We start from the raw sequence: 24,024 nt of genomic DNA on the forward strand, positions 1-24,024 counted from the left end.
CTTAAACTGCATCCAATCACCTCAAGGAGAGAGCCTGTGAACTGGAGGGGTGAGATACAGGCTTTGTGAGTCCAGCAAGTGTGAGAGATCTTTCCCAAGCTGAATAAGATCATCTGGTTGGCAGCGGGAATAAAACACAAGCGCCGTCCTCAGAGTTAAGGGGTAAAAACAACAACGCTGAACCAGTGTACAGGTGGGGTTGAGTAAAACGACGTCCACTAATCACAGCCATTAATTCCATCGCCGCCTCAGGACAATACAGACCGCTATTTTCCGTTCAATGACTTCTATCCACCTTCGCTTTGTTGTTGTTCCTGTGGCCACATTCACATCAGCTCAGGAGGTTCTTTAACACTTCTTACTTAACCCTCTAGCCATCAGAACACTTAGATTTCCATTCAGGCCATGTCCATATTATATCATTCTACCGAGGGAATTTCTAGCAAGCCAAAAGTTAACTGAGATATTTTCAACCTTCTGATGACTAAAATTGCTCTCATCTGAACAAATTTATCTTGTAACCTGAATAAAATAATGTGTCTAAAAACCATGAAAGGCGTAACAGTTTATTAAGCACATGACACCTTATTGCTCATTTATGATACCGTATTTAATCTTTTTTGTATGGACACCAGATTGCAAAAATAATATAGAGTATGTGAAAGTATCAAAATCTCATATGATAAAAAAAATCTGGCAAGAAAGACATGCTAAGGAACCTCCGTTGTTGATGAAAATATGGCCCTTTGGGGGATGCACTCATAAACAATCTCGGCCAAAATTTACAACCAATTATTTTACGCAGAAGAGTGAGTTGTTGACAGAAGAGGTTTGCCTGGCTGTATTTTTCCACTTCAACCCACTGAGCCTGGGTACGTCCATTTATTTCAATTTTTCCATTTATTTTTTATTTTATCTTGCTGTTACCTGGCAATTTTATCCAGTTTGACAGACTTTTTCAACTGGAGGGATTTGATGTAGAGTACCAAACGCCCTTCCATATCAAAGGCCTTACTAAGCTGAATTACGTTGTCTGATACCAGAATGAATCAAATCACATCACCCAGACTCAATGTGCTGATATTCACTTGAGTTTTCATTGGTTTTTCGGTGTTTTGTGCGTGCCTGAGTTAACCCCTTCAGAGTGATGATGTATTTCTTTTTTTTAATCGAGCTACCACTGGATAATTTCATTCAGCTTTGTGGGAGATGTCTCAATGTAGTCATGCTTAATGGGGCTTGTTTCTACTTCATCCACTACCAGTCATCTCTCCAAAGCTTTAAAAAAATATAATCATCTGGTGGTAGCATGAATAAAAATACAAAATACATCATCAGACATAAGCAGTTAATCCAAAACACACCATCTCATATGCAACAAACAATTTCATACATAAAACACGATCTCACACGCAATAAATGATTTCCTATGCAACCTGAGCTCAAGAAAGTTTATGAATACGGCCCCGTGCTTGCCTGCTTGCTTATCTGTGTAAACCATAGTGGGACGTAGAGCCTGAGGCGCCGACGCGTACCTGAGGGAGATTTACAGCAACTGATGCGTCACCCAGCTTGCCGTCCAACCTGCAGGGAAGGTCACATGATTAAAAAAGAGTTAATGAACAGGGGCATCAGTACAGACATATGGTCTACCTGCAGGAGAGGACACATGATTAAAATGGAATTAAATAATGTACAGGGACATCAGTTCAGACGTGTGGCCCTGTAGCTTCCATCCTGCTAATATTTGGTGATGGTGACTGCTGCCATCTAGAGAAAATATAAAGACATTGTACAGTACCATGGTCAGCCATCTCTAAACATAAACAAAACAAACAAAACTAAGTCAGTTCTCACCTAAATATTTTGATCTGTGCTGACATAACAATACTTTACATGAAACATCTGAGGAGTTAAACACATGCACACACACACACGAACGTCAAAGTCGTTGACAATAGAAAGTTTAGTCTCTACATGAACTCAACACACAGCCATGGCTGGAAGCAGGAACTGAAAAGATTTAACACCAGCACATGTGAAATCTTTTCCATTTACTAGATCTCATCTACCCGGAAAAGACTCCCAGTGGATGATGTTACTAATACTACATTACAGCAGTGTAAACGATGCCTCACAGGATCCTACTCAAACTAAAATGACTGTGTTTTGGACATGCATCCCCAGGCAAAGACGAAGTGTTTCCTCAGTATGGACCACAAGGTACTATTTCTATCCATCTATCTATCTATAGCCCGACGCCCTAATCCTGCAAAGGGTGGCCGCAGACAAAACACCTCCAAGTCGCTCTGTCATCCACCATTTGACTACCCTCCCCCCAACTCACTCCCCCCTCCCTCATATACCTCTTAACTCCATCCCTCCACCTCATCCTCGGTCTACCCCTCCCTCTCCCTCCCACCATCTCACCTACATTCACCCTCTTAGTCAGTCTTTCATTCTCCATTCTCTCCACATGTCCAAACCACCTCAGTGTATTTCTCCTAATCTTCTCAACCACATCCACATCCACCTCACAACGTTCCTTCACTTCTTCATTTGTCAACCTGTCCCTCCATGTCACTCCACATGCTCCTCTCAAGTAACTCATTTCCACTGCCCTCACTCTTGATTTGTTCCCCTCTTGCAAGGTCCACGCCTCGCTTCCATACGTCAGGGTAGGGATCACAATGCTATCATGCAGTGACTTCTTAACTTCCATACTCACCTCCCTATTTCTCATCACAGCTTTCAGTGTACCAACAACCTTCCTTCCCTGCTGTACCTTTTCAAGCACTTCATCCCCCAAAGTTCCATCCTTACTCATCACACTACCCAAGTACAGCACTTGAATGCACTCACATACTCCATATCCTCACCATCCAACCTCACTGCACACTCTGTGACTTCATTCCTCTCAAACACCACAACTTTACTCTTGTTTACATTAACTTTCAGATTCCTCTTCCTACACACTGTCCCAAATTCATTCACTAAGCCTTGCAACTCCCATTCATCTTTACTCAACAATACTGTATCATCAGAAAACAGCAACACCGGAATCTTCCAAATCCCACCCTCATTCATTACAGCCACCCCCACATCCACTGCCCTACCTTGTACCTCCTTTGCAACCCCATCCATATATATATTAAACAGCCATGGAGACATCACACAGCCCTGTTTCAGTTCCACATTGAGATCAAAAACTCACTCAGCTCACCATCCACTTGCACCGCAGCCCTAGCTCCTTCGTACATACTCTTCACAGCACTCAACAATTTCCCCTCCACTCCATATATTCTTAATACCTTCCACATACCTTGCCTATCTATTCTGTCATAAGCTTTCTCCAAGTCCATGAAGGCGGCATACACTTTCCTTCCCTTCTCTAGATACTTCTCCACTAAACATCTTAGAACAAATATCTGATCTACACACCCTTTTCCCTTCCTAAATCCCCCTTGTTCTTCTCCAACTAGCTCCTCTGTCATATGCCTAACCCTATCAATGAGTATTCTACCATATATTTCTCCAGTCACACTAAGAAGGCAAATACCCCTATGGTTACCACATACTTCTCTCTCCCCTTTTCCTTTGTATAAAGGAACAATTATACCTGATTTCCAGTCCTCTGGAACCCTTCCCTCTTCCCAAGCCAATCTACACAACTTCCATATTCACTCCACAACAATCTCACCCCCATACCTCAGCATTTCACCACACACTCCATCAATTCCTGGGGCGTGTCCCATCTTGATCTTCTTCATTGCTTCCACTACTTCCGCCCTACTGATCTCTTCATCCCTCCACTCATCTCTTCTTCTCCCAGCCATTCCCCAACCACTTATACTCGCACTGCTCTCACTCTTTACGTTCAACAAATCCTCAAAATGCTCCTTCCATCTCCTCAATTTCTCTCTCTTCTCCACCAACAATCTATTATTCCCATCTTTCACTCCCCTACTATTTCCCCATTCACACTGCCTTACTTTCTTTACCTCCTTCCAAAACAATATCTTACTCTCCCTCCATTTCACAGTCAGATTCCTCTCAAATTCTTGATTCGCTTTCTTCTTACTCGCCTTCACCAGTCTCTTCACCTCCCTTCTCCTGCTTGCATATACCTCTCTCTTCTCTCTCTCATCTTCTCCCCTACCTCTACTTGCCAGCCATTTACTATATGCCTTCTTCTTTTGTTCCACAGCTCGTTTCACCTCATCATTCCACTATGCTGTCCCTTGCACACACTTGCATCTCCTCCTCACTCCACAAACCACTCACACGCTGCGCTTATCTCTTCCATGAATATCTTTCATACGTCTTCCACCCCTTCCATCTGCTCTAACTCATACCTTCCTAATCTTTCTTCCATTATGCTCTTATACTCTGCCATTTTCTTACTATCTTGCAACTTCACTCTTCTTACAGGAGCTGTTTCCTCCTGTCTTCCACATCGTCTCTTCAACCATTTTCTTTGCAGCTTTACCTTGGCCATCACTAAGTGATGGTCCGAGACTCCATTCCCCCACCCTCTTCACACTCTTGCATCCAACACTTGTCTTCTCATTCGCTCATCCACACACACATAGTCTATCATTGTCTTTCGTTCAACAAGTTCACCATCCATTCTCCTCATGACTCTCCATGTATACCTGTGGATCATCTTATGCCGAAAGTAGGTGTTGGCTACTGCCAACCCCTTACCAGCACAGGCGTCCACTAAAGCACTACCATTCCCATCTACTTCAGCTGGCACACCCAACTGACCAACCACTCCATCCACTCGTACATTCCCAACTTTGCCATTCATGTCTCCAATCAAAAGCACTCTCTAATTTTTCTTTATAACTCCTTCTCTCTCTCTCTCTTTCTCTCTATCTATCTACAGCCATATGCCTTAATCCTGAAAGAGGTAGTCACAAATAACTGCCTCCATGCCACTCTATTCTTTATTATCCTTGGTCTCTCCCTCCCCATCCCCCCTCCATCTCACTCACACACTCTTTTCTTGTCAGTTTCTCATTCTCCATCTTCTTCACCTGGCCAAATATTTCAGAGTGCTTCTCCTAACACTTTCCATCACATCCACATCCACACCAGAATGTTCCTTCACTTCCTTACTTGTCTGTTTCTCTCTGTAACTCCACATCCTCCTCCGAAATAACACATTCTTCCTGCTTACCTTAACTAATGGTCCCCTCGTAGTAGCTCGAAGAGAAAATTGAAACTTGGCACATCTCCCTCCTTCTTCTTCATAGAGAGCATTTCCTTACTTGCCTGAAAGTGTTTGATATGGTAAAGTACTCAAGTTGGTATGGTTTATATAGAATAATTACTGCTACTACTAGTTACTACTACTACTACTACCACCACCACCACTATCATCATCACCATCATCATCAACAACAGCAACAACAACCCAACCCTTACTTCAACCTGCTAAGATATGATGATGTAGGAACCAGAAACATCATCATCATCCTGACCCAATAAATGAGTTAAAGTTGTTGCTGTTGTAAGCTTAAGCTCATCTATGTGTGAGCCTGGTGGACTGCAGGCTGAAAAAGCCCTTCTGCAGCCCAACATCCTCATTTTGGGGACAGGGAATTGAGTCAATTTGTGCAAATGAGTGGCACAAAGGTCTAGCTATATTAGTGCCATCTAGTGAAGGCATGAGGAGACAGACAGGCATGCTGTTGTTGGTGTAGCCCTAAGTTCACCTGAAATGTAAACCCAAAGGACTGCAGGCTTAAGCTACCCTTCTCCTACAGTACACCATCCTTCTTTTGAGGATAAGGAAGTACCGGTAGCTGAGGAACATTTGTATAACCAGACAGCTGTATGTGGAACCTCAAGAAATAACTCCAAAATGCCAAACACAAGAAGATCAGAAAATGGAAAATAGACAAATTTGTGTACCAACGGCACCTTCAAAGTTTCTCCACATAGTGTCAAAAATAAAATGAAGCATTCTGTGCAGGGACTATGAAGGCAATGTGTCTTCAGAAATTCTGTATTGTGTCCCCTGTCTTCTCAGTATCAATTTTGGCACACTCAGAGGTATGCCATGGAACTCCTTATATAAAAGACAGGAAAATTCCATATGAAATACAGCCTTGGTGCTAAGACAGAAACCCTTACCTCTCTATGATGCTCTAATTAACCAAAATACAAGTTCACCATCCACCCACCTGACACGTTCGCTGAAGCTCTGGGATGCGCAGAAGGAGCTCCCCAAACTTCTGTGGCAGGTGGGGGTAGTGGGTGTGGGTGTACTCCTGTAGGGCCTGCACCACCTTCTTCTGGGAATCCCGCACCTTCTCACCTTCCTGCAGTCCTGACACATCTGAAGTAAAGAATTACATAAATATAATGCTGCAAAAGTCACATTCTGGATACATTATATCTACAGCCATACACCTTAATACTGTAAGGGGTGGCCACAAACAAATCACTTCCATGTCACTCTGTCCTCTACCACTTGGCTTCCCCTCACTCCAACTCACACCCCCCTCCCTCAAACTATATATCTTCCCACTTCACCCCTTCGTCTGATCCTTGACTCTTCCTCTGCCTCACTCACATACAGTCTTCTGGTCAGTCTCTCATTCTCACTTCTCTCCACATGGCCAAACCATCTCAGAGTATTTCTCTTAACATCATATTCACATCAACAACACAATGTTCCTTTACTTCCTTCTTTTAGACATTAAGCACAATAAAAACTGGGTAATGAAGAAAGAAATTTGTTTTATGAGTTGTAAGTGGGGACGATTACTCATTCAGTGTAGTGCTGCCTTCAGGGATATTTACACTGAGCGACATGACAAATGGGTAACTGTAATCCAGGAAACCATTTACTATGCTGGGTGGTGACCATATAACCAAATAGTGCTCACTGGTCTTGTGGATTACAGCCCTTAAAATGGGTTTCCATCTGAGAGGTGGTTGAGATTTATTGCTAACATAAGGCTACTTGTGCGCAAGTGACAATGCTCACCCTTGTCTTATGTCAGGGTGGAGCAGCCTAGCCCTGGGCCCTTATGTTCCTGATGAGATTGAAGAGACTTAGATTTTGGATGAATGGAAATTCATAAATTTACAGAAGCCAAAACAGTGTAGATAAGCACTATATATTTCACTCACTTTACAATGCAGCAAGTTTCAACATTTTGCAACTTATCTCCTGTCATTCACAATACTATAGCTCTATATCCAATCCAGAGCACTTCTTCATGACTATATCATACTTTAGTGTTGATCTCTTATTACAGCTCAACAATGAGGATGGAGAGACTGCAATTTTACACCTAGCTAATGTGAACAGAGTATGGCTCAATAATAATGTCAATCATAGAGATGCATTAATTCAAACCGGACAAATATCCTCATTCCTTTCAGTTCCGTTGATAATCAAGTGTAGTCAGACAGGATGGTTAATTCAACTAGTAATCAAGGAGACTCATTTCTACCTCATAACTAACTGTACATACATAAAGATTACACCATGTCTTCCTTAAAGAAATCCCTATATAGAGGTTGGCCATGGCACACCTGATGTTTTCTATGGACTGGAAGCCAACCCGAGTGCCACAACCAGCTAATTACTTCCCAATAATTACTGGAAAAAGAAAATTTGAGATGTACTCACATAAGATCTGTAACAATGTGAGAGTGTCAACTTGGAGTTTGATTCTATGTACAGTTGGTCACATATGAACCTGGGACAGTGTCTGTGTGTGGAGGAGGTTTAACTACAACATCTGACATTCATGCATCACAGACACTTGGTCATTTCAACTGATACTTGACATCTCCATTCACTCATGTCAGTGTCACCAAAAAATGTGTGATTAAGCTGAGGTTGTCAAGAGTACAAACGGCTAGACGTCTGCTACACACTGATGCTGTCCTAGGTTCATGTTGTCAATTGTAAAATCACTGAGACCAGTTTAAGATGTGTAATAATATTTGTAACAATGTGACTTTCAGCTTGGACTAGATGTGCAGGCACTTAGAAGTAAAATCAGTGAATGACCGTACTTGTGGTTGAATGTTTCTTGCCTAAAAGTGGTGACTGTGTGGCTGGTTAGTGCTGCTACATTTCTCTCTTATGGTAGTAACTCCATAGCCTTCCCTCATTACCAAAGTTCATCAAATTTCATTGTACTCAGACTTCATATTCAAATTGTGGTAGTGGGCCAGTTCCATTAGGCAAAAATAAAGTGACAATATCCATACTGGCTGTGAAATAAAACCTGCCTGAAGATGACAAAAGTACAGTCTAACACTGATGGCTATAGATTTGTATTTGTCCACAGACAGGTGGTGGAGAGGGGTGCCTTCTTGTGGTGGCACTGATGTGACTGGATGGCTCAATTGCCTGGTTATACAAACATCCTTCAACTACTTCCCTAGCCCCCAAAAGGATGATGGTGGTATGCAGGAGAAGGGCACCTTTGGCCAGCAGTCCACTGCGTTAATGTTTCTGATTGACCTGGGGTAACAACAACAATAACAACAACAACAACTGCTTCTGCTATTACCATTACTACTACTACACAGATCCAAATGAGCTGACAGAGTGACAGGTCATGCTAAACATTTACTCTATGCACAGCCCAATGCCCATGATCTAAATGCAATTTCTGGATATGTAAGATTTTTTAAAAATGGGTAGCGGGATTAATATGTCTGATAAAAGTAACAGAGTCCAATTCAGTGAGGGATTACTGTATACCGGGTACTGAACTTTGAGTATGCAGTATTCAGACACACATTGATCTGGATGGAAAAAACAAACCATTATTGCAGAACCATTCATGAAACAGCTGTTCAGTACATGTACAGGTACCATATTTAGAACAATGTGCACCATACAACAAAACAACTATAACCTTCATGACCATTAACAATTAGCTGAGATGACTGGTAAGATTTAACATACATTCAGTGTATAATCTGATGCCCATGACCTCAGCAGATTTTTTATTATTACAGAATTCTGTATAGCTTTATTCTGAACTTTTGATTTCATATACATACTACTGTATATATAAACATATTAATCTGGCCTGGATAAAGCAAAACATTACAATTGAGCAGTGTGGAGAGCTGTCATTATAAAAGAATGAACAAACAAACAATTACTATATTCATCAAACAGCTCTTCATCACCTATACCATATATGGCGCAATATTGTACACACCTGACGACAACAGAACTATAACCTTCATGGCCATATATTCATATTTGTCCACAGACAGTCGACTGAGCTGGTAGGTGAGGTTTAACATTCTCTCGATGCACGGCCCGATGCCCATGACCTCGGCCTGCTGTAGGGTCATGGTGCGGCCCGAACTGACGCGGATTTCCCCCGGCGAGTCCATGGAGCGGAAGCAGCACGATAACAACAGCAACTCGCACCATGAATTTATTAGCAGGCAAATCTGGTCATCAATCTGAAAACAGGGTGAATGTCATTGGCTTTATCCTTACCAGTGTTCCTGCCTGAAAAGAGGAGAGAGGGTGAGCAGGTCCACATATAATGAAAGAGTAATAGTAATAATAATAACAACAATAATAACTCCCTGTACTGTTGTTTGCAGATGATACTGTGTTGTTGAATGAAGACGAAGGGGAGCTGCAAGGCTTGGTGGATGAGTTTGAGAGTGTGTGTAAGAAATGGAATCTAAATGTGAATGTAGGGAAGAGTAAAGTGATGGTCTTTGAGAGAGGTGAAGTCAGTGAATGTACAGCAAGGTTGGATGGTGAGGAATTGGAAAATGTGAGTAAGTTTAAGTACTTGGGTAGTGTGATGAGTAAGGATGGAGGTTTGGAGGGTGAAGTGCTTGAAAGAGTACAGCAGGGAAGAAAGGTTGCTGGTTCCTTGAAAGCAGTGATAAGAAACAGGGAAGTGAGCATGGAAGTGAAAAAGTTACTACATGACAGTATTGTGATACCAACTCTAACGTACGGAAGTGAAGCTTGGACGTTGTTGGAAGGACACAAGTCAAGAGTGAGAGCAGTGGAAATGAGTTATTTAAGAGGAGCCTGTGGAGTCACATGGAGAGACAGGCTGACGAATGAGGATATAAAGGAGCGTTGTGGTGTGGATGTGGATGTGATAGGAAGCGTTATGAGGAACACACTGAGGTGGTTTGGCCATGTGGAGAGGATGGAGGGTGAAAGACTGACGAAGAAAGTGTATGTGAGTGAGGTGGAGGGGGAAAGAGGGAGGGGGAGGCCTAGGATGAGATGGAGGGATGGGGTGAAGAGGTATATGAGAGAGGGGGGTGTGAGCTGGGAGCAGGGGAGTGAAATGGTGGGGGACAGGGCGACTTGGAGGCGATTTGTTTGTGGCCACCCCAAACGGGATTGAGGTGTCTGGCAATAGATAGATAGATAATACTGTGATTTATTAACAATAATAATAATAATAATGATAATAATAACAATAATAATAACAATAATACTCTAATAATAATAATAATAATAATAATAATAATAATAATGATGATACATGCCTGTAAATAAATAAATAAATAATTAACAATCATCATCATCAAAACATTTTTTCCTCAATTATGACTGGAGAGAAAGTAGGTTCTAGCAAAAACGAACAGAGAAAACACAACTGCACAATGGAAGGATTACATCATCATTGCATCCTAACTCTGAATTTCACCTGAAGAATGTGTGATATAAGCTTTTATTAGTAAACTGGAAATTCATTAAAAAAAAAAAAAAAAAAAAAAAAAAAATCTTACAGTACAATTTGCCAATGGATATCTACTTATGCCTTTCTATGCCCCAGGTTTTTTCTTATAGCTACTTAGGTGCACTGGATACAACCTTTAAAAGTGCACAACTGATATTCTGAACACTACAGTAAACACAGTGCAGTACAGTACCTTCATATATCAGTCTGCATAACACAATGCAATCAGTAGTGTGGGGATGTGTGATGCTACATAAATTATAAACTGGAATAATGTTACTTACACTTACTAACAAAACTGAAGGATGGATGACACAGACTCTTTGGTAAACTCTGATGTCCTTAATGTGAAATTATGCGGTCCCATTACAAGTCATTACACTACATGTCATTAATTGTGAAAATCAATAAAAAAAGCAATGCACTAAAGGTCATATGCTTAAACCTGAAAGTGCACAGTGGAGTGCCAACCATAATTTTTGACAGAACAGGGAACTATACATTGTTTTCGTTGATTTGGAGAAGGCCATTGATAGAGTCCCTAGAGAGGTGGTGAAGTGGGCAATGAGAAAGCTTGCAACCAAGGAGTGGCGGGTTAGGGTGGTTATGGCCATGTACAGTATATGGGTACTTGCACCCATGTAAGGGAGAGTGGAGATTTGAGTGATAAGTTTTCCGTGAATGTTGGTGTGCATCATGGGTCAGTTTTGAGCCCCTTGTTGTTTATCATGGTACTTGAAGCCCTCTCACACGATCTCAGATATGGACTCCCATCAGTGATGTTGTATGCTGATGATTTGGTGTTGATTGCAGAGAATAATAGGGAAGCAGAGGAAAGATTTAGGAAGTGGAGAGATGGGATGGGGAACAAGGGCTTAAGAGTAAATGCAAATAAAACAAAAGTGATGATATACAGGGTTGATGGCAGTACTGTCAAAGAAGAGGGAGAGTGGCCATGTGCAATTTGCCACAAGGGATTGGGAAGTAATTCCATCTTGTGCAGTGTTTGTGATAAGTGGATGCATAAGAGATGTAGTGGTATTAGAGGCAGACTGTGGGATAATGCTGATTTTATGTGTGTGGCGTGTTGGGGAGAGCAGGTGGAGGCTGTCAGGCGTGAAAGGATTGAACTTGCTGGTGAATCTCTTGAGTGCGTGGAAGAGTTTTTTTTATCTAGGAGACATGTTATGTGCTGGAGGTGGGGCTGGACCTAGCTCTGTGGCTAGGGTAAGATGTGGTTGGAAGAAGTTCAGGGAGCTGATGCCTCTCTTGACATTGAGAGGGCTCTCTCTATGTGCTAAGGGGTCTTTATATGCAGCATGTGCTAGAAGTGTAATACTGAATGGTAGTGAGACCAGGGCAGTAATGGAAGAGGATATTTGCAGGCTCAAACATACAGAAATGACAATGATTAGGTGGATGTGCTGTACATCCCTGCGTCCAAGGTCTGGGGTGGCTGGGTTTACGATGGAAAAGTTGAGAGGTAGGATGGGACTGGAGTGTATTGGTGTTGTGATGAGGAGAGCTAGATTGAAGTGGTCTGGACATGTGGAGAGGATGGGGGATGATAATTGGGTGCAGAAAGTGAGAAGTGTTAACACTGGGGATGGGGTTGCAAGGGGTAGACCGAAAAAGACATGAGATGAGGTGTGACCTCAGGGTTAAGGGACTGAACAGGGAGGCTGCCAGAGATCAAGCAGCCTGGAAAGCCGCTTTTAGGTGACCAAGGCTGACGCATGCAAGCATGTTGGAGCCTTCAAAAACAAAAATCAAAATATATGGAATGCCTGTGGTTATTATAGATGGTCAGCCTGCATCCCATACCAATGAAAGCACAGCAACCATGTACAAAGGCTAAATATAGTTCATTAGTGTCAAGTACAGTACTGCAAATATTGCTGTCAAAATTTTGGAGGTCTGCATCCCACTCCTCGATTTCTTGTTTGAGCTGATGACTCTGATTACGAATAACTGTGAAAACATACTAAATGCAAATCAAGTGTGCTTATTTATCCACTGTGTGACTTACAGTGATGTGGCGGAAGAGTGGAAGGGATTTGCACCACTTGACGATCTTGTACAACCTGTGGTCTGCGATGTGACACAAGTTGTTCAAGAAGTCTGGCGAGTTGTTTTCCATGGCCTGCCGCGCTGCCTCCTCCGACTGCCGCAGCTGTGCCATCTCACTCTCACTACAGTGCCACAGGTGTTCAACATCGTGGATTTGCTGTGACCAGGTGGGGGAGTCTTGTTATCATCATCATTATCATTATTATCATCATCACCATTATACTCACAGACAGCCAAACTTTCATTGTCAATGTCACCCTCATCCTCCTCTTAATCCTCAATGGAACAATTCACATCATCATCACTGTCATTATCATCATCATCATCATCATCATCATATCATCATCAACATTTTTGATGCTCAGATCTCTTCTAGAAACCTTCCAACAGTTTCAACAAGAAATGGCCCTGACAGAACCACCTCCGGGCTACTCTGTCCTCACATACCTCTCTCACTCTCCCATACACTCATCTTCCTCTTCATTCTCTCTCAGACATATTGCTCCACTTTCTTATTCCATACCACACATGGTCTGCCTCTTTCAACATTATCCTTAATGTCACCTTCAAACACTTCCTTTAACACTTTATCTAAATGCATTATCTGTATTGGTGGAGGATTTGTGCCCCTCCCCATAAAACAAATAACTAAAAGTCAAATGGCCACCCCTTACGGGATTGTGGCGTCTGGCAACAGAGAGGCACAGGGTCCTCCCGGTCGCTATCAAGCGACTGTGCCGGCAGCGACTGTTGCTATTTCCAGGAATGCTCGTCAGCAAAGAGGTGACGGTGCGGCCTTATTCTTTACCAACATCCGCGGCCTTACCACAAATTTAAACTCAGTTCATTTTTTCCTTCAGTCCATATCCCCTTTGGCCCTTTTCCTCACAGAACCACAAATCTCACCCTCTACCGATATATCTCCATTTTGTTTTCCCGGTTACCATCTCCTTACAAACTTTCGAAACAAGGGCGGCACCTGTTGTTATATCAAATCCCAATATGCAGTTGCTACTATTTTAAACTTCACTTCATCCAGTTTTGATTACTCATTATATAAATTAAATTGCCAAAACATTACCAAATATATCTGTGTAGTTTATCGTTCCCCCAATGCTTCTTCGGAACCCAGTGTATTTGATTCCATATCCACTCAGTTGGGTAACCTTGACCTTGCCCTTGGCAATGAAATTACCATTTTGGGTGATTTTAACATACACAATGTTGAATAGTTATTGCATTCTGCCCGGACTGACGACGCTGGTCTAGAATGCGAGCTGTTTGCGGAATCGTTTAATCTCACCCAGTTGGCAAAGCAACCAACCAGAATACCTGATAATCCTGACCATAATGCCCATCTCTTGGATTTATTCTTGACAAATAATCCAGATCAATACAGGATAGAGGTACTGTCACCACTTGGATCCTCTGACCACAATCTCATCAAAGTCTCATTAGTTAACCCTCCTACACCTCCCCATTCCGAACCTGTCAGGTTGACCCGATGGCACTTTGACAGGGCAGACTGGGATGGATTTAGAAATTATCTTACTGATGTTCCATGGCAGTCTTTCTTCTCTAGTGATCCCAATTCTACCCAGTCCCACATTTGTGACTTAATACTAGCTGGTATGGATTTATTCATACCAAGTCAACAATTCACTAAAAGATCAAACTCTCCAAAATGGTTTGATGGCAATTGTGCCAGAGCAACAGCCCAAAAGTCATTAGCATATAACTCTTACTTAAAATAAAAAACACCTGAATCACTCTCCCAATTTAAAATTGCTAGAAATCATGCAAAAGCTGTATTAAATCTATCTAAATCAAACTTTCTTCAAAAGCAAGCATCAAAACTACTTAACAACCCTGATGACAATAGAATATTCTGGTCAACTCTTAATTCTTTCAATAATAACTTTAACAAGTCATCTTCCATTCCCCCACTAAAATCTTCAGATGGCAATATTACAAATGACCCACATGGGAAAGCAGATATTTTTGCTAGTACCTTTGCAAGAAACTCTACCATAGATGATACCAGCCAGAATGTCTCAGTACTGGAACTTGATTCTCCCGAAATTGCCCCACTTAAAATACAGACAAGATTTGTAAAATCCATCCTAGACAATTTACCTACCAACAAAGCTCCAGGTCCAGATGGAATTCCGCCAATTGTTTTGAAAAAGTGTTCCCCTGAACTTGCCTCTGTCCTAGCTAAATTATTCAGACTATGCATACGTACTTCTTTATTCCCAAATTCATGGAAAGAAACCAATATCCACCCAGTTCCGAAGAAAGGAAGTTCGTCTGACCCCTCCAATTACAGACCAATAGCTATCACATCTTCTCTTGGTAAGGTATTTGAAACTTTAATTAATATGCATATTGTTAAACATCTTGAATCCAACAATTTAATTAATGATAGACAATACGGTTTTCACCACGAAAGATCCACCATTGACATACTCAATCTCTTAACTCATACCATCCATCAATCAATTGATCTTTTTGGAGAAACTCATGCAGTAGCTCTTGATATCTCTAAAGCTTTCGACAGAGTATGGCACCGTTCCCTGCTCTCCAAACTCCCTTGCTATGGACTAACGTCTTTTGTTCCTTTGATTTCTTCTTATCTTAGTGACAGGAAAATAAGAGTAAAAGTAGATGATGTATATTCGAATTTCCACTCAATTAACGCCGGCATGCCGCAGGGATCAGTTCTGGCGCCAACCCTATTTCTGGTTCATATTAATGATCTCTTATCTGTCACTCACAATCTCATTCACTCATATGCAGATGACTCAACACTACATAGTTCATTCACACTCAGACATCCATTTACAAAGTCTAATATTTCTACCTCTCAACTCAGTACAGCCATCTCCATAAATCAAGATCTATCTAAAATCAGTGAATGGGGACAAAACAACCTTGTCTCTTTTAATGCTAGTAAAACTAAATATATACAGTTTACTAATAACCAGATATTGCCAGATTCGTACATTACCTTCAGTGCTACTAATATTCCCATCTCCAAAAGTATTGAAATTCTTGGTGTTTCACTTAACAGTGCCCTCAGCTGGACCTCTCATGTCAGATCACTTGCTAAAACCGCCTCAAAGAAACTTGGATTATTGTACAGAGTCCGTAACTTCTTCGCCGATGAGCAGTTAGCTATAATTTATAAGAGTCATGTGCGCTCTCAGCTTGAATATTGCTCACCCTTGTGGAATGGTTGTGGAGAGGTTGCATTAAAACAACTAGACAAAATTCAGAATAAAGCTGTTAGAATCATTAACAACCCTTGCCATTACATATAAACTACCTCCCCTGCAAGTAAGAAGGAATGTTGCCTCCCTTGCATTATTTTACAGATATTTTTTTGGCAAATGCTCAGACGAAGTTGCGTCCATGGTGCCACCTCTCCATGCCTTCCCTCGTGCTACACGGGCATCTGGTAGCATTCATAACTGGAATGTCACTCAACCATATTGCAGAACTTCTGCCTATCAGAATTCTTTCTTTCCCCGAACTGCATCTCTCTGGAACTCGTTCCCCAGAGTTGTTTTCCTCCAAATTTCAACCTACAACTGTTCAAGTCTAACTGTTACAGATATTTTATGAACAGAGGACACCAGTAATCTGGTGTATGGATTATTTTTTTTTCTCCATTTGTTTTTCCTTCCTCCGTTCTGTTATTTAAAAAAAAAAAAAGAAAAAAAAAAAAAAAAAAAGATAGATAGATTATCTGTATACATCCATACCACCTCAATGCATTCCTCTTCACCCAATCAATAATTCCACATATACATTTCTATTGCAGTAATGTGCAATCAGGAGACAGCCTTACGTCAACTATGGTTCATTACTTTTAACTATGCAGAGATTTGCATCATTTTGAAGCTAATATCCTGTAGCTTGGTGGCAGAACAGGATAATACTGTGGCTCAACATCCTTCCCACTGCACTTCTTTGCAACTAGCACAGCTCAATATTCATGATGGGAAGATGGTAAGGTTACACCTAAAATGAACAAAGTATAACATCCTTCATTACCTTTTCACTTTAAATCAACTGCGTGGATAAGAGTACAGTTAATAATAAGAGTACAGATGGTGAGATTACCTGTAGTAAGACTGGTATGGGTCTCTTGTCATCCGAGGGTGATGGTTTGATCTCTTCCGCATCTGTGGGTTCAGCCTTAACCGCCAGGGGATCTGGTAGTCTCTGGGGGTCGAGATGCTGGGTGGGAGTGGTGGTAGGGGTGACCAGGGAAGGGGGGAGGGGATAAGGGGCGCACTGGTATGTACTCCGCCCCCCTCTTGTTCGGTCCTCACGAATCGCTACAGAAAATTACAAGCAAGTTTTAGAGATATGTAGTTTTTCCCATCTATGCCTTTTGCTGCTCCTTCACTCTTTCTATGAACAAAGCTGCATGAGGAATATACCATCATCACCATCATCATCCAGACCTCTTTTCCCATCCCAAGGTGGGGTGAGGCAGGGTCCAGAGAGCCAGGAAAAAATTGGTAGAATGAGATACCAACTATTCACACTATTCTATTCAAACTATGAAATCATTTACAGTAAATGTTATACAGTACTGGATTTGTGCATTTCTTGCCTCTATGAAGTTGAGACATTTCACCCTTTACCATTCATTACTTCTCAAGCCATGTGTCTATGAATCACGATTTAACCTCTCATAACCTTATCCATGCATACACAGTGTCCCAGGAGGAAAGGGCATAATCTTGCGAAATGGCAGATGAGGATTTTTCAAATAAGAATTGCTGTATCAACCAGAGTCCAAATCTCAGCTGCATGCAGTCCAGTTGCTGATGACCTTATGGATATTTAGTGAGGGACACCATTTTCACCTATGAGGTTGTCGGTAACTGTTGCTCCCTCATGGTTGACATTTGAACCCATTTGGATAAAGCACTTTTATTTTTTTCAAAGTTATGCCCTGTCTGCCCAGGACACCCTGTATATTCACTGTACACTGAACATCTGACATCCTTGTCTCACTCCAACACTGATACTGAACCTAACACTCAAACACTCATCTACTCTTACACATGATACAGTCCTCTTTTCACTCTAGCTTGTCCCAGATTTTCAGCTTGTTGCAGCTTATTTTATGTAGCTGAATGGGACAAAGGCAATACCATGAACCTACAGTCTTTCCACAGCACTTCTTCATGACAAGCTAAGATATTCTTACTATTCAACATTCATGATGGAGAGTTGGCAGTCTTAGGCCAAGTACATGTAAAGGGAGTATAGCATCATATCTAATACTCAACTCTCTATCATAAACCAATGTAAAACACTAAGGGTTTGCCTACACCTCTGCACTCCCAGCTTTACGAATATGGCTGTTCTTATCTAGTCTAATTGAAAAAAGATGCCATGTTTTCTCTTAAGGATTCCATGTACAGTACTGTGGTTGGCCAGGGTATATCAGATGTTTACAATGGACTGGAAGGACTTGTTTTACGTAGTTCCAGTGGCAGATGACAACAACTCTAAGGTTCTACATCGTTTACAGAGCACGTCTTTGTGGCTAGCATCATATTGTAGTGTTAGTCTATTGTTTTAACTCGACATTCATTTGGAGGAATGGCAAATTTTAGGTCAAGTTGGAGTAAAAGGAGTATAGGCCAGTTGTTCCCACCTGACAATGATCCATAATCCCTTTCAGTTCAGGTGTTAGCAAAGTATAGTCAGGCGCGAGGATAAATCCGACTAGGAACCAAGGAGACATATTCTTACAACACAGATTGATAAAATTTCATGCAACCACATCTCAAGCAGTAGAATAAGACAATGGTATAATTCAACATCCCTTTTCCACAGCACTTCTTCATGACCAGCACCATATTTCCATTATCAGTCTGTATCTACAATTCAGCATTTCAGAGAGAGTGTTAGAAATTCTAGGCTATGTCAGAGCAGCAGTAATTGCATCCCCAGGCTCATCTGAATGTGAACCTAGTGGACTGAAGGCTGAAACTGCCCTTCACCTGCAGTTCACCAACTTCCTTTAGGGGAATAGGGAGCTGAAGGATGTTCGTAAAAGTTGGCAGTGAAGCAGCTCAGTTATATTGGTGCCATCACACGAAGGTGCCCCTCTCCCTAGCACCCAAGTTAGAGTACATACAGCATTCCTGTGCTCACCTTCCAGCTTCATGCCCATACAGAGGCACTTGTCGAATCTACAGGCAGGACATTTCTTGCGTGTGCTGGTGGTGACGGGACACGACGCCCCTCTCATGCACACGTAGTTCTTCTTGTTCTGAACTGTCCGCTTGAAGAATCCTTTGCAAGATTCACAGGAGAAAATCCCATAGTGGAAACCGGATATCTTGTCACCACAAATAGGACATGGGCTGTGGGTGGAAGCAGAATTTGGGTAAGTTACAATACATGAGTTAAGACAACACATCATCATCACTTATCACATTCATCCTGTCTCCTTTTTCCTCCTGTTGGTGGGGTGAGGTGGGGTACAGAAGGCCAGGAAATAGAATACTGTAATATGATAGCAAGCCCTATGAAAAGGGCCACACACCTATTCATGCACATCCAAGTTCTCAGAATCCTGGCTCCACCTGTCATTACACCTGTCCACACATACCATAGCTTCATATCGACCCATCGGAAAGTCAACCCGAAAAATATCAAGTTAAAAAAGGAGTGCTAGTAACATACACTCTTCAATACAAAAATAATATAGCAAAATGCTTGATCCAATACTAAAAATGCTAAACAGATCATGAATATGTACGCTGTAGGCTAGTAAAGATACCAGTTCATATCAGGCACGTGCAAGTCACCTGCTAAAATACATACATACAATTCTCAGGTCAAAAGAGGTTTACCAGTAGTGAATAATATTGTGTGGTGTTTGTTATGAGAAAAATAAAGTCATCCTGAGGCTTAATGGTTCAATCAGGCTATGATCTCATCCCTCAGACCTCAGGAGGATCCCATGTACTGAGGAAAATGTGGCATAAGTCAGATTAAATATGAAGTCATTCCCTGAGGCATGAGTTAACTGTATGTTGGGTTATATCACATGTTAGTCATGAACAACACATATCTTTATCCACCTTGAGTTTATCATCCATGTGTGCTTTCCATTATTTAGTAATAAGGGGGGGATAGGAAAAGAGAGGCTGAGGATGAGATGGAGGGATGGAGTGGAGAGGTATATTAGAGAGGGGGGTGCGAGTTGGGAGCAAGGCAGTGAAGTGGTTTTGGACAGGACGACATGGAGGCAATTTGTTTGTGGCCACCCCTTACGGGAGTGAGGTATCTGGCAATTGATAGATAGACTTCATTGCCCAGTGTTATTAATGACATGGTTTTAATAATTAGTGCAAAAATACAGTACAGAATGAATTAATATTTACCTCCAGCTGCAAGACTGATTAACCAAATGTAAAGTGATTTGAAAACCATACAACATACATCTATAACAACATATTTGCAATGATTACAGGAAAGATCAAGAGTGGGTGTTACAAAATGTTCAAATGTACAGTCTCTCCTAAATTTTTATTATCATTCAGTTACATCTCAGTCATACCCCTGTAGCAAGCTTTTTTCTTTCTTTCTTTCTTTCTTTTTTTTTTTAATGTGTTCGACTATGGGTAAAGGCTTCAGGGCCTATTCCCAGGTCTCAGTAGTTCTCCTTGGGGCCCAGTAGTCCTCCTACATCTCCACATGTCACCACTTCAGCACTAACACCCACCATCCATATTGAATACATACTAGGACTGTCTCATAGGTCACATTTTATGGATGATGATGATGAGGGTGGCAACAATGATAATGATGATGATAATGATGAGGATGATGGTGATGACAACAAAGATAAGAACAATGACAAAGGTTATGAGAGTGATGATGATGATGATGATGACAAAGATCAAAAAATGAAAAAGACAATGGCAATTATGATGATGATGATGATGATGATGATGATGACAATGCTAATGATGATGATGACAGCCTCACCTGTTGATCAGCTGCTGCCTGGTGATGCCGGACTGAGCAGCAATGACAGAGTGTCCCCCGAGGTCCGAGGAAAGCCGATCCTCCTCTTTGCCATCCTTGTCGGGGTGTGGCAAGGGTGGGGCGAGGGCGTGGGGCTCCCGAAGGTCCAGGGGGGCGCTGTACATGGACCCTGGGGCGGCACCGGTGAACTGCGGCACACGGCCCAGGTTCGGAGATTGATGGGAAGAAGCCAAAGGGAAGTTGATGTGACGCTGCTGGATGGGTGACTGTTGGGAGAAAATGATGCAATATTTAAAGGTCAAGGAGTTTTAATTAGGGTGAGACTATCTATCTGTGTATCTATTTTTTAACAGGTGGCCACAAATAAATTGCCTCTAGGTTGCCCTTTCCTTTGCCATTTAGCTGCCCTCCCTCCAACTCTTGAACTTCCTCGTTCATATACATCTCTCCATTCCAATCCTCCATCTCATCCTTTCTCTGCCCCTCCCAATTTTCCCCTCCACCTCACTCATATATAATCTTCTAGTCAGTCTCTCATTCCCCATTCTCTCCACATGGCCAGACCATCTCAGAGTATTCCTCAACACTTTTAATCATATCCACATCTGCACCACAAAGCCCCTTTACTTTCTCCTTTGTCTGTTTCCATTCAGCGCCACCACCACTGCTACCACCCACCTGAGATGGTGAATAATGTGTGGGTGAGATGGGTGACGGTGCGGAGGAGTAGCTGTTGTATGAGCCACCATACTGAGAGGCATCACTGTTGTTACGGCTGAGGCCTGTTGATGGCGTGTGGCTGCAACCCACCAAGAAGCTGTTAGTAAGGTAAAGTGACATGTTTTTGCTTAAATGCTTAACTTTAGTCCGTCTGGCTGAGCAGACTCGTTGACCACAGGCAGGCGACTGGTTCTGTGGGGCTGTCTTACAGGTACAGGGTAGTACATACATTGTGTAGCGATCCAGTGCCTCCTTGTAGTAGACAGCACCTCAAAAGGGTCAGACCTGGGTCCTTTCCACAACAAGGTGCTGGGTAAAGTGAGGAGGTCTGGTTCCTGGGTGGACTTCGCAGCTGCTTAACTCCACCCAGGGTACAAAGTGCCTCCACATGTAGGCTCCTCATCAGTGCCTGCTATCACAGTAAAAAGGGTATTACTGTGACTCATTAACAAAGCACTTCCTCTAACTCATGATAACACCAACATAATCAGTAACAAAAGCTTCAACAAATAAAATGTGTGTGTGTGTGTGTGTGTGTGTGTGTGTGTGTGTGTGTGTGTGTGTGTGTGTGTGTGTGTGTGTGTGTGTGTGTGTGTGTGTGTGTGTGTGTGTGTGTGTGTGTGTGTGTGTGTGTGTGTGTGTGTGTGTGTGTGTGTGTGTGTGTGTGTGTGTGTGTGTGTGTGTGTGTGTGTGTGTGTGTGTGTGTGTGTGTGTGTGTGTGTGTGTGTGTGTGTGTGTGTGTGTGTGTGTGTGTGTGTGTGTGTGTGTGTGTGTGTGTGTGTGTGTGTGTGTGTGTGTGTGTGTGTGTGTGTGTGTGTGTGTGTGTGTGTGTGTGTGTGTGTGTGTGTGTGTGTGTGTGTGTGTGTGTGTGTGTGTGTGTGTGTGTGTGTGTGTGTGTGTGTGTGTGTGTGTGTGTGTGTGTGTGTGTGTGTGTGTGTGTGTGTGTGTGTGTGTGTGTGTGTGTGTGTGTGTGTGTGTGTGTGTGTGTGTGTGTGTGTGTGTGTGTGTGTGTGTGTGTGTGTGTGTGTGTTCTTATCTAATTGTATCTTTACAGGAATGAGTCAAGCTCATACTGTCCCATGTATTAAACCATTTTTATCATATATATCCTTAAATCTATGAACAGTTTTGGCACATACTACTTCATTCAGCAGTGCATTCCACTGATCAACTGCCCTAATTGGGAAACTGAATTTCCTTATGTCTTGATTGACTCTCTTTTTATGTTTTTTCCAGTGTCCTCTTGCTGATACTTCCCCATACATTATATATTCATCTATGCCTATTTTCTCTTTCCCTGAGATGCATTTATATAGCATAATCATGTCCTCTCTTTTCCTTCTCTCGTGTAGTGTTGGTAGATTTAATTTTTCTTACTTTCTTCGTAGCTTGGATCCCTTAAGCTTGGTACCCATCTTGTAGCGGCCCTTTGAACTTTTTCAATCTTATCTATGTGTTTTTTGAGATGAGGATTCCAGACTACTGATGCATACTCCATGGCTGGTCTGATGAATGATGTTATTATCCTTCTTAGCATGTCTTCATTTATATATGTGAATGCTATTCTCATATTAGCAAGCAGTGTATACATGTTACATACCTTCTCACTGATGTGGTCAGCCAGAGATAGTCTGTAATTAATAATCACTCCTAGGTCATTCTCCCTTTCTGATATGTGTAGGGTTGATCTTCCTAACTTATAATCCCAATCTGGTATTTTCTCACTTTTACCAAACTTAATTACATGACACTTGTCCACATTAAATTCCATTTGCCATTTATTGCTCCATTCATGAAGCTTATTTAATTTTTCTTGCAGCTCTTTACAAGAGTCTGTGTTAGTAATTTTCCTTTGTATTTTTGCATCATCAGCAAACATAGTTAGAGAGCTTTCATTTCCAATGTAACTATCTATGTCATTTCTATACACTAAAAACACAATTGGTGCCAGCACTGAGCCCTATGACACTCCACTAGTCACTTCCCTCCATGATGAGTAATTTACCCTTAATACTGTTCTCATTTCCCTTTTTCTGAGAAAATGCTGCATCCAACAGTACACTGCTTTGGATATCTCCTTGATGGTACAGTTTCCATAAGTGTGTGTGTGTGTGTGTGTGTGTGTGTGTGTGTGTGTGTGTGTGTGTGTGTGTGTGTGTGTGTGTGTGTGTGTGTGTGTGTGTGTGTGTGTGTGTGTGTGTGTGTGTGTGTGTGTGTGTGTGTGAGTATCATGAAAAACTACAGAGGGAAAGAAATATTGGACAAATTGAATAGTGATACAATATAAATTTTACCATCCCATCCAGCACCACTGTACTCTCTTCCCTTTAATTAGGCTTAAAACTGTTCTAATCATCTTGCATACTGGGCTGTTAAGAGATTGATACTACAATTGGGTGCTAGTCACGAAGAAGTGCTATGGAAAGGACATTGAGCTGTAGTACTGTCTCATTCTGCACTGATCTACGGGAAATAAACT

At 41.9% G+C, this 24,024-nt stretch overlaps 1 protein-coding gene across 1 annotated transcript in view; it reads right to left on the reverse strand.

The window, feature by feature from the left end:
- Positions 1-5,190: 5,190 nt before the first annotated feature.
- Hr39 (Nuclear hormone receptor FTZ-F1 beta) overlaps positions 5,191-24,024 on the reverse strand; it is a 55,985-nt gene continuing 37,151 nt past the window's right edge. Inside the window, exons 4-11 of the mRNA XM_080276079.1 lie at positions 21,504-21,624; positions 20,826-21,091; positions 18,981-19,192; positions 16,923-17,140; positions 12,754-12,951; positions 9,213-9,465; positions 6,195-6,349; positions 5,191-5,280 (exon numbers count right to left, since the gene is read on the reverse strand). Of these exons, the coding sequence (XP_080132205.1) occupies positions 5,191-5,280; positions 6,195-6,349; positions 9,213-9,465; positions 12,754-12,951; positions 16,923-17,140; positions 18,981-19,192; positions 20,826-21,091; positions 21,504-21,624 (1,513 nt within the window). The remainder of the gene's footprint in view (positions 5,281-6,194; positions 6,350-9,212; positions 9,466-12,753; positions 12,952-16,922; positions 17,141-18,980; positions 19,193-20,825; positions 21,092-21,503; positions 21,625-24,024) is intronic.

This window comes from Coenobita brevimanus, chromosome 7 (assembly GCF_032717465.1).
Source record: "Coenobita brevimanus isolate Jiangsu-jjx chromosome 7, ASM3271746v2, whole genome shotgun sequence".
Lineage (NCBI taxonomy): Eukaryota > Metazoa > Arthropoda > Malacostraca > Decapoda > Coenobitidae > Coenobita > Coenobita brevimanus.